At 37.2% G+C, this 14,014-nt stretch overlaps 1 protein-coding gene across 1 annotated transcript in view; it reads right to left on the bottom strand.

The window, feature by feature from the left end:
- The window catches only part of LOC126248854 (protein Pixie), a 63,014-nt gene that overhangs the window by 42,080 nt on the left and 6,920 nt on the right, over nt 1-14,014 (bottom strand). The window contains exons 2-3 of the mRNA XM_049950285.1: nt 12,761-12,980; nt 2,998-3,213 (exon numbers count right to left, since the gene is read on the bottom strand). Of these exons, the coding sequence (XP_049806242.1) occupies nt 2,998-3,213; nt 12,761-12,973 (429 nt within the window). The 5' untranslated portion in view covers nt 12,974-12,980. The remainder of the gene's footprint in view (nt 1-2,997; nt 3,214-12,760; nt 12,981-14,014) is intronic.

Below are 14,014 nucleotides of genomic sequence, written 5' to 3'. Positions count from 1 at the left end.
CAGTCTGCGGTAATACATCATCGCACATTATCAGGTGTATTTGGTATGTTCTTGTAGACAGCATCTTTCAGCTTTCCCCACAGAAAAAAAAGCCTACAGGCATCAAATCCAGGGAATGGGCCAGCCAAGGTGCAAGTCCAGCGTCCAGTCCAGTGTCCAATCCCACGATTGGACAACAATTCGTGAAGACATGCTGTAGTACTTGTGCACTATGATCTGGACAGCCTCTTAGTCTGCAGAGGAACATCGTTTAGCATCCGTGGAAGATGGTCTGTTAGCAGGCTGCGATACTTGGGCACATTCGGACATGAAAAACGAGCCTTCGAGCTGGTGGTTCACTATCCCCCACCACATGTTTACACTCCATGGACACTGACATTCCAACTCTATATCTACATCAATACACCGCAAGCCACAGTAAGGTGCATGGCAGAGGTTACACTGTACCACCACTACTCATTTCCTTTTATGTTCCTCTTGCTAATAGAGCGAGGAAGAAACTACTATCTATGTGTCTCCACATGAGCCCTAATTTCTCATATCTCATCTTCGTGGTCCTCACACGCAATGTATCTTGGCAGCAGTAGAATCGTTCGGCAGTCAGCTTCAAATGCCAGTTCTCTAAATTTTCTCTATTGTGTTTCTCTAAAAGAACGTCGCCTTCCTCCAGGGATTCCCATTTGAGTTCCCAAAGCATCTCCGTAACACTTTAGTTTTGTTCGAATCTACCACTAACAAATCTTAACAGCTCACCTCTGAATTGCTTTGATGTCGTCCTTCAATATGATCCGGTATGGATTCCAAACACTTGAGCAGTACTCAAGAATGGGTCGCACCAGTGCCCTATATGTTGTCTCCTTTACAGGTGAATCACTCTTTCCTAAAATTCTCCCAATAAACCAAAGCTGACCATTCACCTTCTCTGCACAGTTCTCAAATGCTCATTTCAGAAGCCTAGAAATACGGAATCTGCCTGTTGTTCTTCACAGTATGTATCACATGAGAAAATGGCAAGATGAGTTTCACACAAGTGATGCTCTCTAAAACCATGCTGATTTGTGGACATAAGCTTCTCAGTCTCAAGTAAGTTATTATATTTGAACTGAGACTATGTTGAAGGATACTGCAGCAAACAGAAGTTAGGGATATAGGTCTGCAATTTTGTGGGTACATTATTTTACCCTTCTTATAGACTGGAGACACCTGTGCTTTTTTCCAGTCGCTTGGGACTTGGCACTGGAAGAGAGATTCATGATAAATGCAAGTTGGGTAAGGAGCCAATGCCGTAGAGTACTCTTTAAAAAATTGAACTGGGATTCCATCCAGATCTGGAGATTTTTTTACTTTCATATCTTCAGCCAGGGATGTTTATTACTACGTTGTCCATACGGGAGTCTGTCCGATGGTCAAATGACAGTATGTCTTGATGAAGCAAATGGGGATTGTCAACAGATCAATGGTGCACATTTCAGCAGTTTATCTAGCCATGGTTGGAAACTGTGGCTTCATCACTAAACAAGATGCACAATACATCTGGAGCCTCCTGACTTAATGGCCATGTACAGGAGTTGACACAGTACTCCTAATTGTTTCCATGCAGCTATTGATAGAGAGATGCGATGGGATGGACCTATGTCGATGGAGACTGTGTAGGACACATGCCCGACTCAAGCCACTTCCTTGTGCAATTGCATGGGAGCTAACATGCGGCAACAGCAGCAAGACCATTAATTTTCCCCCGTTCTGTCGCCACTCGTTCTCTCCTGCTACAGTGTCTAGGTGTTACACTACCACTTCCACATGGTTGAAGAGGTTGATTAATAATTGCTGAGATGGTTGACATCTATTGGAATATCTTGCCACATACACGATACGAGAACAAATGGCATTCTTCTTCCCTCTCCATACTCCATGATAATGTTGGCTTTATCTGCATTGGTAAATCCCATCGTCTGCTCACTAGCTACTGCTTTGACTGACACACACTGACAAACAAGTCACGACGTACTCAAGGAATACGCAAGGACTCTGTAAAGAAACTTAAAGCGTATCTAGCAACTATGCATGTTGAATGGTACAAGCAAATGTTGGTGTGGAAACATTTCAAAATTCAATATCTGTTGAACAAATTACACTAAAATCCTCCAACAAATGCCACTGGAATTCTAATTTGCCCTACTTTTCACACAAAAATACTCTTTCTAAGTATCATTACAATCTATTTATTGTCTAACAATACTAGCCCAATTACCAACCTATTCTGTGAAAACCGCACACCAATAACACTTTCCATTTCCCCAATATTTATGACGGAAGTTTTAGGTGACTCACCCTGTATAAAACATGTTTACATATGAGAAGTTACACAAGGAAGACATGTATTTCTCTTCACCAAACAAAGCTTTATAATCAGAAGACTGTGAATGTGTGAACTCTGACATAAGAGGACAAGAGAAATTAATTTCTTTGCTCTTGCCACGCAAGTGGGAAGCAAAATGATTTAAACCATCACATTACTAAGCGGATCTAAATAGTAGAGGCTCGAAAGTCATTGTTGTAACTAATGCAAAGTTGTGCCATAATCTCTTAGTTTTAACTACATATAGACTTTTGAACTCAAAACTAGAAGCCAAATACTGCTGCACCATTTTTGGAAGGATTATATCCGTAATCAACAATGAATAATGTGGGGCCAAAAGTTCATCACTGAACTTGTATAAAAGAATTACCACATAATCTGCAATGACGGAGTAAGAACTTTGTTCAGGTCAAGACATTAAACAGACAGCAAAGTAAATTATTTCCAGAAAATCAATATTAAAGAAGCAAGAAGCAACTAACCAATTTAAAAACAACCAACATCGCAGAATATATAAAATTCTATAAATAAGACAATGTGGAATAATGAGTATTCATTTTGTTCCTTTCTTCAGTTCAGCATGACTAATTCTAGTTCATTATAAACATTCATATCACTAACTACAAAATTATACATACTGAGTACCGTCCCAAGTTTGGTTTCTGTTTTCCAGCCAATATTTTTAATGCTGTTGATTTCCCGATTCCATTTGTACCCACTAATCCAAGAACTTCTCCTGGACGAGGAATTGGAAGTCTGTGTAACTTGAAGGAATTCTGAGAGTAACGATGTGTTGTGTCCTTTTCTAAGTTACTTGGCAAATTAATGATGTTGATAGCCTCAAATGGACATTTCTGAAAAATATAAATAATTGAATATTTAAGTTACACTCTTTGTAACAGTACTGATCACTGCAAATTACAACTTCAATACTTGAAAATACAACACACAGTCATATCTGGTGCCAACTTAAAAATACAATTTACTTCCATGACATAACAATCTGACTCTTTCCTGATTGACACAAAACACAATGTAATATGAATTTTGTTTGCTGGACTACTTTGTTTTCTGGCAATGCCAAATAAATTACAGAAGTTGTGAAATTATTTCAGTCAACTTCTTACTTACCTGGCCACCAAACAGTAAGAAACTCATTTTGTATCCAGTTTCCTAATCATATTCTTGCACATTATTTGCCAGCACACAGTTTCAAGACTTCAAAAAGAACAGATTTTGTGCCTACACTCTACATCAATGTTTCATATTATAAAAAAATTCCTGGGAATGTGAAAGTAGTATAACATTTTTACATAATAAGTTAATGTCATTTGAAATTCATTTATCCAAAAGAGGTGTGCATGATGTGGTTCTGAAGTTGAACATGCTCGGCACACAATGTTCAAATTCAGCCATTCATTTAACTAGAAAAGTTTCAACACAAAATTCACTTTGCAATAAAAACATCGCCTTTCTAACATATGTAACACTACCTGTCGGCAAAGACTCGTATTACCAGTAAATTGGTAGCTGCAGAAATAACATCCATTGCAACAGTGTCTAATAAAAATCCACTTGCAGATACTAAATAAAAATTTATAATGTGTTAAGGGTTTCATCACATTTGGATATAACTACTTTTATTGCTGACTAATTTCAAATGCTTGTGTTCATTTCTAAACCATTACCTGCTTCTCTAATGTCTACTCGTACGTACTGTAATTTCAATGGAACATTCGAAAGATTTGTTTATACATTAGATCATAACAACAAATTTTATTTGATTGTAATACAATTCCAATGGCACAATTAAAACTTTACCACTATCTACAGTTGTTCATACGTTCAAAATTACTGAATTATACAGTTGCTCATGCTTAAGCCAATGTAGCATTGGAATTAATTTAAAAAAATTAATCTTTCATTATACAATGAATGAAACAATCACATCCAAGCTTGCTTGTGGGCACAGTTCATCAAAATCCTTAGGATCTTATTAATTTATGGCACCCCACACCAGACTTTAAATAATACACTGCACAAAATACATAAATATACACACTACTTTGTTTCTGTCAGTCTTGTCTATATTAGTCTACTTTTGACAAGTAATTAGCAGATTTATCTAGGTTTTGTTATAACTGCAAAGTACAATATTAAAATTTCAATTACATTAACTCCTTTCAATTTTTCTAAAAGATTATTTTCATAAAGAATGACTAATATACAGATCTGAATAACTGATTCATTACTGCTGATTTTATACAGCTCTCTGCTCAGATTAAATGGGCCAACAACATTGAAGTATACTTGACCAAAAAACAAACAAAAGGAAACATTATACTTTTCTTAGCAAACTTTAGATGAGAACACTTACAACATTTCCCCCACTGAGTCTCAAATTACATGCTCTTCAGAAAACTGACAGTTTCACATCACCAAACATTATGGGTATATATGCGCATTTTAAATGTGGCAATGAGTGGAATACAGCAACACTTGCCACATGTTCAAATGAAGAAAAATACTTCTAGAAAACAGTCAACTCTTAACACACTGTCAGCAGTCCTATCATTCTACTGATTTATTTTTAACAAGAAAACTGGTCACTAACAATGTGAAGCTGCAGTACTTTTACACGTCTGAGGGGCAAACTGGTGTTGCACCAAGAGAACTACTCTTCTACAAGGTGTACAACTTTGTTTCTACCGTTTTCTCCCAACATTTGAGACTTTAATGAAACAAATTGGTTACACATGTATCATTTGAAGTATTTTCCATCACTGGCCACTACTTTCTCCCACCTTTCGGGCAGTGTACAAATCCCGCGTCGAAAAAAAATTGTTCATCTTTTGGAGCAATCCACAAATCGATCCGATTTATGACTACTTCATGAGATCGGAAGTGTTGGTTAGCCAGGCCATGCACCATTGATCTAAGCAGGTGATAGAGGGAGCAATGTCTGGAGAGTACGGCGGGTGGGGTAGGACTTCCCATTTTAACTTTTCCAAGTGGGTTTTGACCTCTTCTGCAACGCATGGTTGAGCATTGTCGTGCTGCAAAATCACTTCATTGTGCCTCTCGCTGTATTGCGGTCGTTTGTCTTTTAATGCTCTGCTCAAATCCATTAACTGCGTTCAATAATGAACACCTGTGATTGTTTCACTTGGTTTTAACACCTCATAGTACACGACACCGAGCTGGTCCCACCAAATGCAGAGCATGATCTTGGAGCCGTGAATATTCAGTTTCGCCGTTGACGTGGAAGCATGGCCGGGACACCCCCACCATTTTGTGCATTTAGGGTTATCGTAATGAACCCATTTTTCATCCCCAGTCACAATGTGTTGCAGAAATCCCTTCCGTTTTTGCCTCTGAAGCAACTGTTCACAAACACCATTCAACATCTCTTGGTTTCAGCTCACACGTGACCCAAGTTCCTTCTTTCTGAATCATGCCCATAGCCCTGAGACACTTTGAAATGGCTTAGCCTTGAGACATTTTGAAATGGCTTGCTGTGTCACTCCCACTAATCATACCAATTCTTCTTGAGATTGATGTGAGTCTTCACTCAGCAATGTCTCCTATTCTGCATCCTCAAAAACATTCTCTCTTCCACCACTATGCCGGTCTACAACGTTAAAATCACCATTCTTGAAGCGTTGAAAGCACTCTCGACACATTCTTTCACTGACAGCGTCCTCACCATACATACTTGAGAGCATTCGATGAGACTCAGCTGCTTCATACTGAAACAAAACAGTAACACCTCCCGCAAATGACAAGAATTAGGCTCGTAAACTGACATTTTCAATCAAGAACAACTTTATGATACAGACACAAATCGACTAATGTTTAGATGAGGTTATGTTGACCGAGGTCCAAGCTAAATGTCTGACATGTGCAATCTGTTTCTTTCGACCGCTACTTACCGTTGTTGCCACCTATCGGTAAACAGCGGAAGCAAAGTTGTACCCCTTGTAGTATTACAGTAACTGCTTCCAAGTCAGTACCACTGCACTGTCTTCGCAATTCATGCTTTACTTATGTAAAATCATTTTGTTAGTAATCTTCACAAAGAGAAATTTACTATGTTCTGCAAAATGAGGCATTCTGATATTCACAGAACACACATTGCTGCTACCCTTGTAAATGAAATATTATACTAAAGAGTTGATTGCTATCAAGAATACACCTGGTAAAGCAACCCTTAAGGAAAGCATACAGTAACATACCATAAAGGGCTTCAGAAAATGAAGCTCACTGTTACAGGCTAGCAAACTACATGTTTAGAATAGTTAATCACAGCCTCTATGAGAAAGTCACTGCCAATGGAAGATTTTAGCACTTGCTTGTCAGTAAACAATATGCCATATGATTTGAGGAAAACAACCTTGTTCCAGCAGTAGTTTTCTTTCAGAAACTACAGCTAGTGTAGTTACCAAGTTAAAGATTCCTAATTTGAGAAGTAGACTGTTACGAACCAAAGTTTTGAAATCTGGTCTGTAATGTCTGTCGTCTCCTGCAAGTCCCAATCTTCTACTCATTGAAGAAAACTGCTGGGCATTATAATGTTTGTAAAGTATAGATATTTAATTAAAATACATGGGCAAGAGCAACACTACTTAAATTTACAATCTCCACCTTAATATTCGTAACAGTATTGAAGTCTATCTATAAAACTTAACTTTCTAACTGCAGAGCTTATTTCATATGTGGTGCAACTAATCACTGAAAAACAGCACAGCTGCATTATGGAACCAGGTTCAGATAACAAAATCAAAATATCTTGGTAAATATCAAATATTTTTTTCCAGACTTAGGTTAGCTTGGCTCCAACTCCAAGTACTGTCCATAAATTACAAAAGTGTTAGCACAAACAACCCACAGGCACAAGTAAACAACGACAGAAGTGAATAGTTAAATTATCAGATAGATGAATGTGCCAGATTTACCTGAAAGATAACAAGAAAATGAAGTACAAGAGTTATTTGGAAAGCTCCAATGGAGACTTTTAAATTCATTTTCTCAAAACGTACATTAGTCTTCTCAAACTGCTCGATGGAGAGTTTCACCTCTGAAGCAGCCTCTTCAAACACTTTGTGAAGGTTTGAAGAGTTTCTTTCAAACTATGCTCACAAGTATAGCTTTGGGGTGAAGACCTGTCATGAATGGCAGGTATGGAAGTATCCATATTCAGGTCCTCTCAAGAACCGCTCAAACTGAAGGTTTTTTTTCACAATACTGAAGTATGCTGAAAATGCATATCACTACGTGTTTTCTCTGCAACAGTCACCCACCCAGTCCCTATGGCACAATGAATATGCTGACATTACAGCAGGTACTCCATTTTCTTCAAAACAAGAAAATTTCGCGGCAATTGTTGAGGGGACAAATCTGATTATATCTTCAATATTATTTCTTTTGTATATGAATCTACTGAGTCACAGAGAGACTGTAACAAAGAGAGTAGAATCCACTATTTGCAGAATTGTTAAATAATTACACAGTGTTTTAAGTTGGATCATTATATTAGAGATGATGATGATGATATAGCACATCTGCTTTGGAATTGCAACTCCAGCCACTCTCCAACAAGTACTTTCTCAGTAAACAACCATACTCTGTTCAGTCCCTAATCAAACCAAGTTTCATTTGGAATTCTACACATTTACATTTGAAAATGTTTTTCAATATACAAAGAACTAATCCTGGAAAAAATATAGCTGAACCAAACAACTGCTACAGGACCCCCAATGACCATGATAGTTTGAAATTTTCTTCTCAAGGTTTATTTATCACATTATTATTATTATTTCTTTCCTTTCTCAGACGTTATGTCTGGTTAAAAATGGAAAGTGAGGTGGACCTTGATCAAGCGTGACTTCCTTTTAACCGTACGGTATATGTTACATTGCATTTAGGAACTTTCAGGTAATTGAACATGTATCAATAATTACAGATTTCTGTAGTTGTATATATACGTTTGGATGTAGCTATATTGCGTTGATGTACTGGTGGATATTGTGTGGTATGACTCCTGTAGTTGATAGTATAATTTGTATAATGTCAACTTTATCCTGATGCCACATGTCCTTGACTTCCTCAGCCAGTTGGATGTATTTTTCAATTTTTTCTCCTGTTTTCTTTTGTATATTTGTTGTATTGGGTATGGATATTTCGATTAGTTGTGTTAATTTCTTCTTTTTATTGGTGAGTATGATGTCAGGTTTGTTATGCGATGTTGTTTTATCTGTTATAATGGTTCTGTTCCAGTATCATTCTCCAGTACATTTTGTGGTGCATACCTGTATGTGGGAACGTGTTTTATTAGTTTATGTTGTATGGCATGTTGTTGATGTATTATTTTTGCTACATTGTCATGTCTTCTGGGGTATTCTGTATTTGCTAGTATTGTACATATGCTTGTGATCTACTGTTTCTATTTGTTGTTTGCAAAGTATGCATTTATCTGTTGTAGTATTGGGATCTTTCATAATATGCTTGCTGTAATATCTGGTGTTTATTGTTTGATCCTGTATTGCAATCATGAATCCTTCCGTCTCACTGTATATATTGCCTTTTCTTAGCCATGTGTTGGATGCGTCTTGATCGATGTGTGGCTGTGTTGGATGATATGGGTGCTTGCCATGTAGTGTTTTCTTTTTCCAATTTGCTTTCTTTGTATCTGTTTATGTTATGTGATCTAAAGGGTTGTAGAAGTGGTTATGAAATTGGAGTGGTGTAGCCGATGTATTTATATGAGTGATTGCTTTGTGTATTTTGCTAGTTTCTGCTCGTTCTATAAAGAATTTTCTTAAATTCTCTACCTGTCCATAATGTAGGTTTTTTTTTTTTTTTTTTTTTTTTTTGATAAATCCCCTTCCTCCTTCCTTTCTGCTTAATGTGAATCTTTCTGTTGCTGAATGTATGTGATGTATTCTACATTTGTGGCATTGTGATCATGTAAGTGTATTGAGTGCTTCTAGGTCTGTGTTACTCCATTTCACTACTCCGAATGAGTAGGTCAATATTGGTACAGCATAAGTATTTATAGCTTTTGTTTTGCTTCTTGTTGCCAATTCTGTTTTCCGTATTTTTGTTAGTCTTTGTCTATATTTTTCTTTTAGTTCTTCTTTAATATTTGTATTATCTATTCCTATTTTTTGTCTGTATCCTAGATATTTATAGCCATCAGTATTTTCCATCACTTCTATGGAGTTGCTGTGGTTATCCAATATGTAATCTTCTTATTTAGTGTGTTTTCCCATGACTTACATTTGTCCGTTCCAAAAGCCATATTTATATCATTGCTGAATATTTCTGTTATCTTTAGTAATTGGTCGAGTTGTCGATTTGTTGCTGCCAGCAGTTTTAGATCACCCATGTATAGCAAATGTGTGATTTTGTGTTGGTATGTTCCAGTAATATTGTATCCATAATTTGTATTATTTAGCATGTTGGATAGTGGGTTCAGAGCAAGGCAGAACCAGAAAGGACTTAATGAGTCTCCTTGGTATATTCCACGCTTAATCTGTATTGGCTGTGATGTGATATTATTTGAATTTGTTTGGATATTAAGTGTGGTTTTCCAATTTTTCATTACTATGTTTAGGAACTGTATCAATTTAGGATCTACTTTGTATATTTCCAATATTTGTAGTAACCATGAGTGGGGTACACTATCAAAAGCTTTTTGGTAATCAATGTATGCATAGTGTAGCGACCTTTGTTTAGTTTGAGCTTGATATGTCACCTCTGCATCTATTATCAGTTGCTCTTTACATCCTCGTGCTCCTTTGCAGCACCCTTTTTGTTCTTCATTTATAATCTTGTTCTGTGTTGTATGTGTCATTAATTTCTGTGTAATGACTGAAGTTAATATTTTGTATATTGTTGGTAGGCATGTTATGGGGCGATATTTAGCTGGGTTTGCTGTGTCTGCTTGATCTTTAGGTTTCAGATAAGTTATTCCACGTGTAAGTGTATCAGGGAATGTGTATGGGTCTGCAATGTAATTGTTAAATAATTTAGTTAGATGTGAATGTGTTGAGGTGAACTTCTTTAGCCAGAAATTTGCTATTTTATCTTTTCCAGGGGCTTTCCAATTGTGCGTAGAATTAATTGCTCGGGTGACTTCATGTTGCAAAATTATCACTTCAGGCATTTGTGGTATCATCCTGTATGTGTCTGTTTCTGCTTGTATCCACCGTGCATATCTGTTATGTTGTACTGGATGTGACCATATGTTGCTCCGGAAGTGTTCGAAGTCTGTTATGTTTGGTGGATTGTCTATTTTAATGTGTGTGTTATCTATTGTCAGGTAAAATTTCTTTTGGTTTGTGTTGAATGTTTGGTTTTGTTTCCTTCAATTTTCGCTTTTTTTGTATCTTCTAAGTCGTTTGGCCAATGCTTGTAATTTCTGCTTCTTTTCATCAATTGCTCTATCGCTTCTTGTTGTGAGATTTTACATAATCTTTTTCATTTTTGTCTGATATTTCATTTCTTATAAATTGTGTTAGCTGTTCGATGTCTTTTTCTCAGTTTTTCTATTCTGATCTGTAGCCTGTGTTGCTATGCTGGTTTTGTGGGTTTCTTCTGTGTGTTGGTTGGTTCTGATCTCTGCCTAGTGTGTATATTTAGTGTACTGAGTGCTCCTATATAAACCAGTAGTTGTAACTCTTCCATAGTTGTATTTTCATTTATTTTGTTGTGTATGATTGTGTGGATAATTGTTATTGTTGTTTCGACTTGTGGGTTATTTGGTGGTCTATGCAAGAATGGTCTACTGCCTGTATTTGTGTCTTTGTATTCTATATATGTCAGCTGAAATTTTTCTTCTATATCTAACATGTGTGTCACTTCGTGTTCTATTTGTGCTTGTTCTGGTGGCTGTCTTAAGATTTCGTTTTCCTCTGATTGTTTAATTGATGCGTGTTGTTCTTTGTTTGTTTGCTCTGGGATGTTTGAGTCCATTACTGTATTTTCTTCTTCTTCTTCCGATTGCACATTGTATTGTTCCAGTATTTGTTGTACTTGTTGTTTGATGTTTTCTAATTCTGACTGGGGTATCCTGTTATTATTATTATTATTATTATTATTACTTATTTAATTTACATGTAATCTGTTTCCAGGAGTATGTGATTTTGTGTTGCTCAGCCAATGTAACAGGGGGTGGGGGTGGGGGCTAAGGCAGCAGGGATGGCCCCTGCACTAAATTTTTTCCATGTAAATTTTACCATACGATTTTTCATAGATATTGAAAAAAAATGCTGTAATTAGATTTGTTTTATGTTTATTTCCTCTATTTTATAATATCTATATTTAACATGCTGCATTTCCTTGTGTTTTAAGCAAATATGATGCCTTAATGAATTTTCAATTAGTGTTTCAAACCATTTGTGCTGCAGGTGCAAAGAGTCTTCTGTAACTGTCTTCTTAGACTTATAAAATGACATCAGCTTCTCCTGGTAGCTCACCACACAAAGAAATCATTTTTACATTTCTCCTGTGGGGTAGGTTTACAAACAAAACTGGAACCAAATTACCCTCATACAGGTTTATTTTAAACATATTATTCTACAACCCAGGAGTCAAAGATTCCAACAATGGAAAACAACACAATGTGTATTCAAAGAGTTCTTTCTTATAGAAAGCACTAATTCCTAAAACAGCTACTACTTATAGCAGAGTTGATGAGTTATTCCAAATAGGATAAATGGAATGGTTTACAGAAACTCAGCTAGAACTTAAGACATGGAAAAAACAAAATAAGATATTTTTATGGGGAATATGGAAGACTACTTGACATAGGTCATTCAGGTAATCTGAACACATGAAAAAAGGTAAGAGGATAAGCATTACTTGGTGCTACAACAGCAAGAGGATGACTGACCCACAGCTGATGTGGGTAAAAAACTGAAATATGAGGAAGAAAAATCACTGAAATCCACTCCAACAGAAACTGCAAGGTAGAAAATTACTTCTGAAGAAATGTTTGTTCACGATTTCTGACAGTAGAAGTTGTAAATAAAATCACAGTTTCTATAAAAGTGGTGCGATTTACTTATTTGAGGTGGCATTTGTGTGTCTCCACGATACTTCTCTTCAAATAAAAACAGGAAATGGCAGGTATTTGGAAGATGATACCACTTTTGAACCAAATTAAACCATACACTATTTTCCACTATCAGGCAATTAGGGGTCACCCAGCAGATGACCAACTGATCAGAAATTTTCACATACTTTTTGATGTAGATTTAAACAGGATTAGTGAGCAGGAACAGCAAAATTTTATCTTTCAGAAAGTTACCTATGGCTTATGGCAACCCTACGGTAAAGCACAACTACAGATATAAAATCACTGTAACAAATTATTCTTAATCCTTACTTACGTCATACCTTTACACAGATTCCACACCCAATACATAATTCTTCAGAAATTGATGCAATTTTGTCATTGGATGTCACCTCAATACATAATTTCCCCATTCGCACAACAGGACATGACTTCTTGCATTCTTGACGACAGCGTTTAGGCTTGCACTTATCAGCTGTTACAATAGCAATTCTTGTAAGTTTATCAGTTTCTTCTGTAGCTTTGCTTCTTGGCATATTTGTTCTGTAAAATAAAAATATTTAAAATTTCACTGAAATTCATTATAATCATCCTGAACTTTTCAAAAAAAAAAATGGTTCAAATGGCTCTGAGCACTATGGGACTCAACTGCTGAGGTCATTAGTCCCCTAGAACTTAGAACTAGTTAAACCTAACTAACCTAAGGACATCACAAACATCCATGCCCGAGGCAGGATTCGAACCTGCGACCGTAGCGGTCTTGCGGTTCCAGACTGCAGCGCCTTTAACCGCACGGCCACTTCGGCCGGCCTTCACTTTTCTATTGGCATCAATATATATGGGGCGTTCAAAAAGAAACGAGCCAGAGGCATAATTACGGAAACCAGTACATGTAAGTTAGAAGTATTGACCCTGGCTGTTGAGACACTTGTCCCACTGTGACAAGGCAGTGAATGGTTTCTCATAAAATTCCTAGGGCTGAGATGTTAACCGGTTCCGCACACAAAGCTGGATGTCGTCGTCCGAGGTGAATCGTTTGACCCCTCAGAGCCTTTTTAAGGGGACCAAAAATTCATTCCTTCTGATTCACTTCCTGCAGCATGGGACAACAGTGAATGCCCAGTGTTACTCGCAAACCTTGACCACCCTTCGCCAAGTGACCAAATGAAAACAACCAGGCAATCTCACCCGTGGGGTCATTCTGCTCCACAACAATGCAAAACCTCATACGGCCAACACAGTCACGGCACTCCTGCAGAAATTCAAATCTAAGGTTCTAGGCCATCCTCCATACTGTCTGAACCTCTCTCCCTGTCATTACGACATTTTTGGTTCCCTTCAAAAGGCTCTGAGGGGCAAACAATTCACCTCTGACGACGAGGTCCAGCCGTACGTGCGGAACTGGTTAACACTGTAGCCCCAGCTATGAGACAGCCATTCCCCACCATGTGTAAAAGTGGGACAAGTGTCTCAACAGCCAGGGTCAATACTTGTAACATACAGGTACTGTTTTCCGTAATTATGCCTCTGGCTCGTTTCTTTTTGAATGCCCCTTATATAACACCATTTATCAATTT

Source organism: Schistocerca nitens, chromosome 3 (assembly GCF_023898315.1).
Source record: "Schistocerca nitens isolate TAMUIC-IGC-003100 chromosome 3, iqSchNite1.1, whole genome shotgun sequence".
Taxonomy (NCBI): domain Eukaryota; kingdom Metazoa; phylum Arthropoda; class Insecta; order Orthoptera; family Acrididae; genus Schistocerca; species Schistocerca nitens.
Note: the sequence above shows the minus strand (reverse complement) of the source record. Positions and strands in the feature narration are given on the sequence as shown.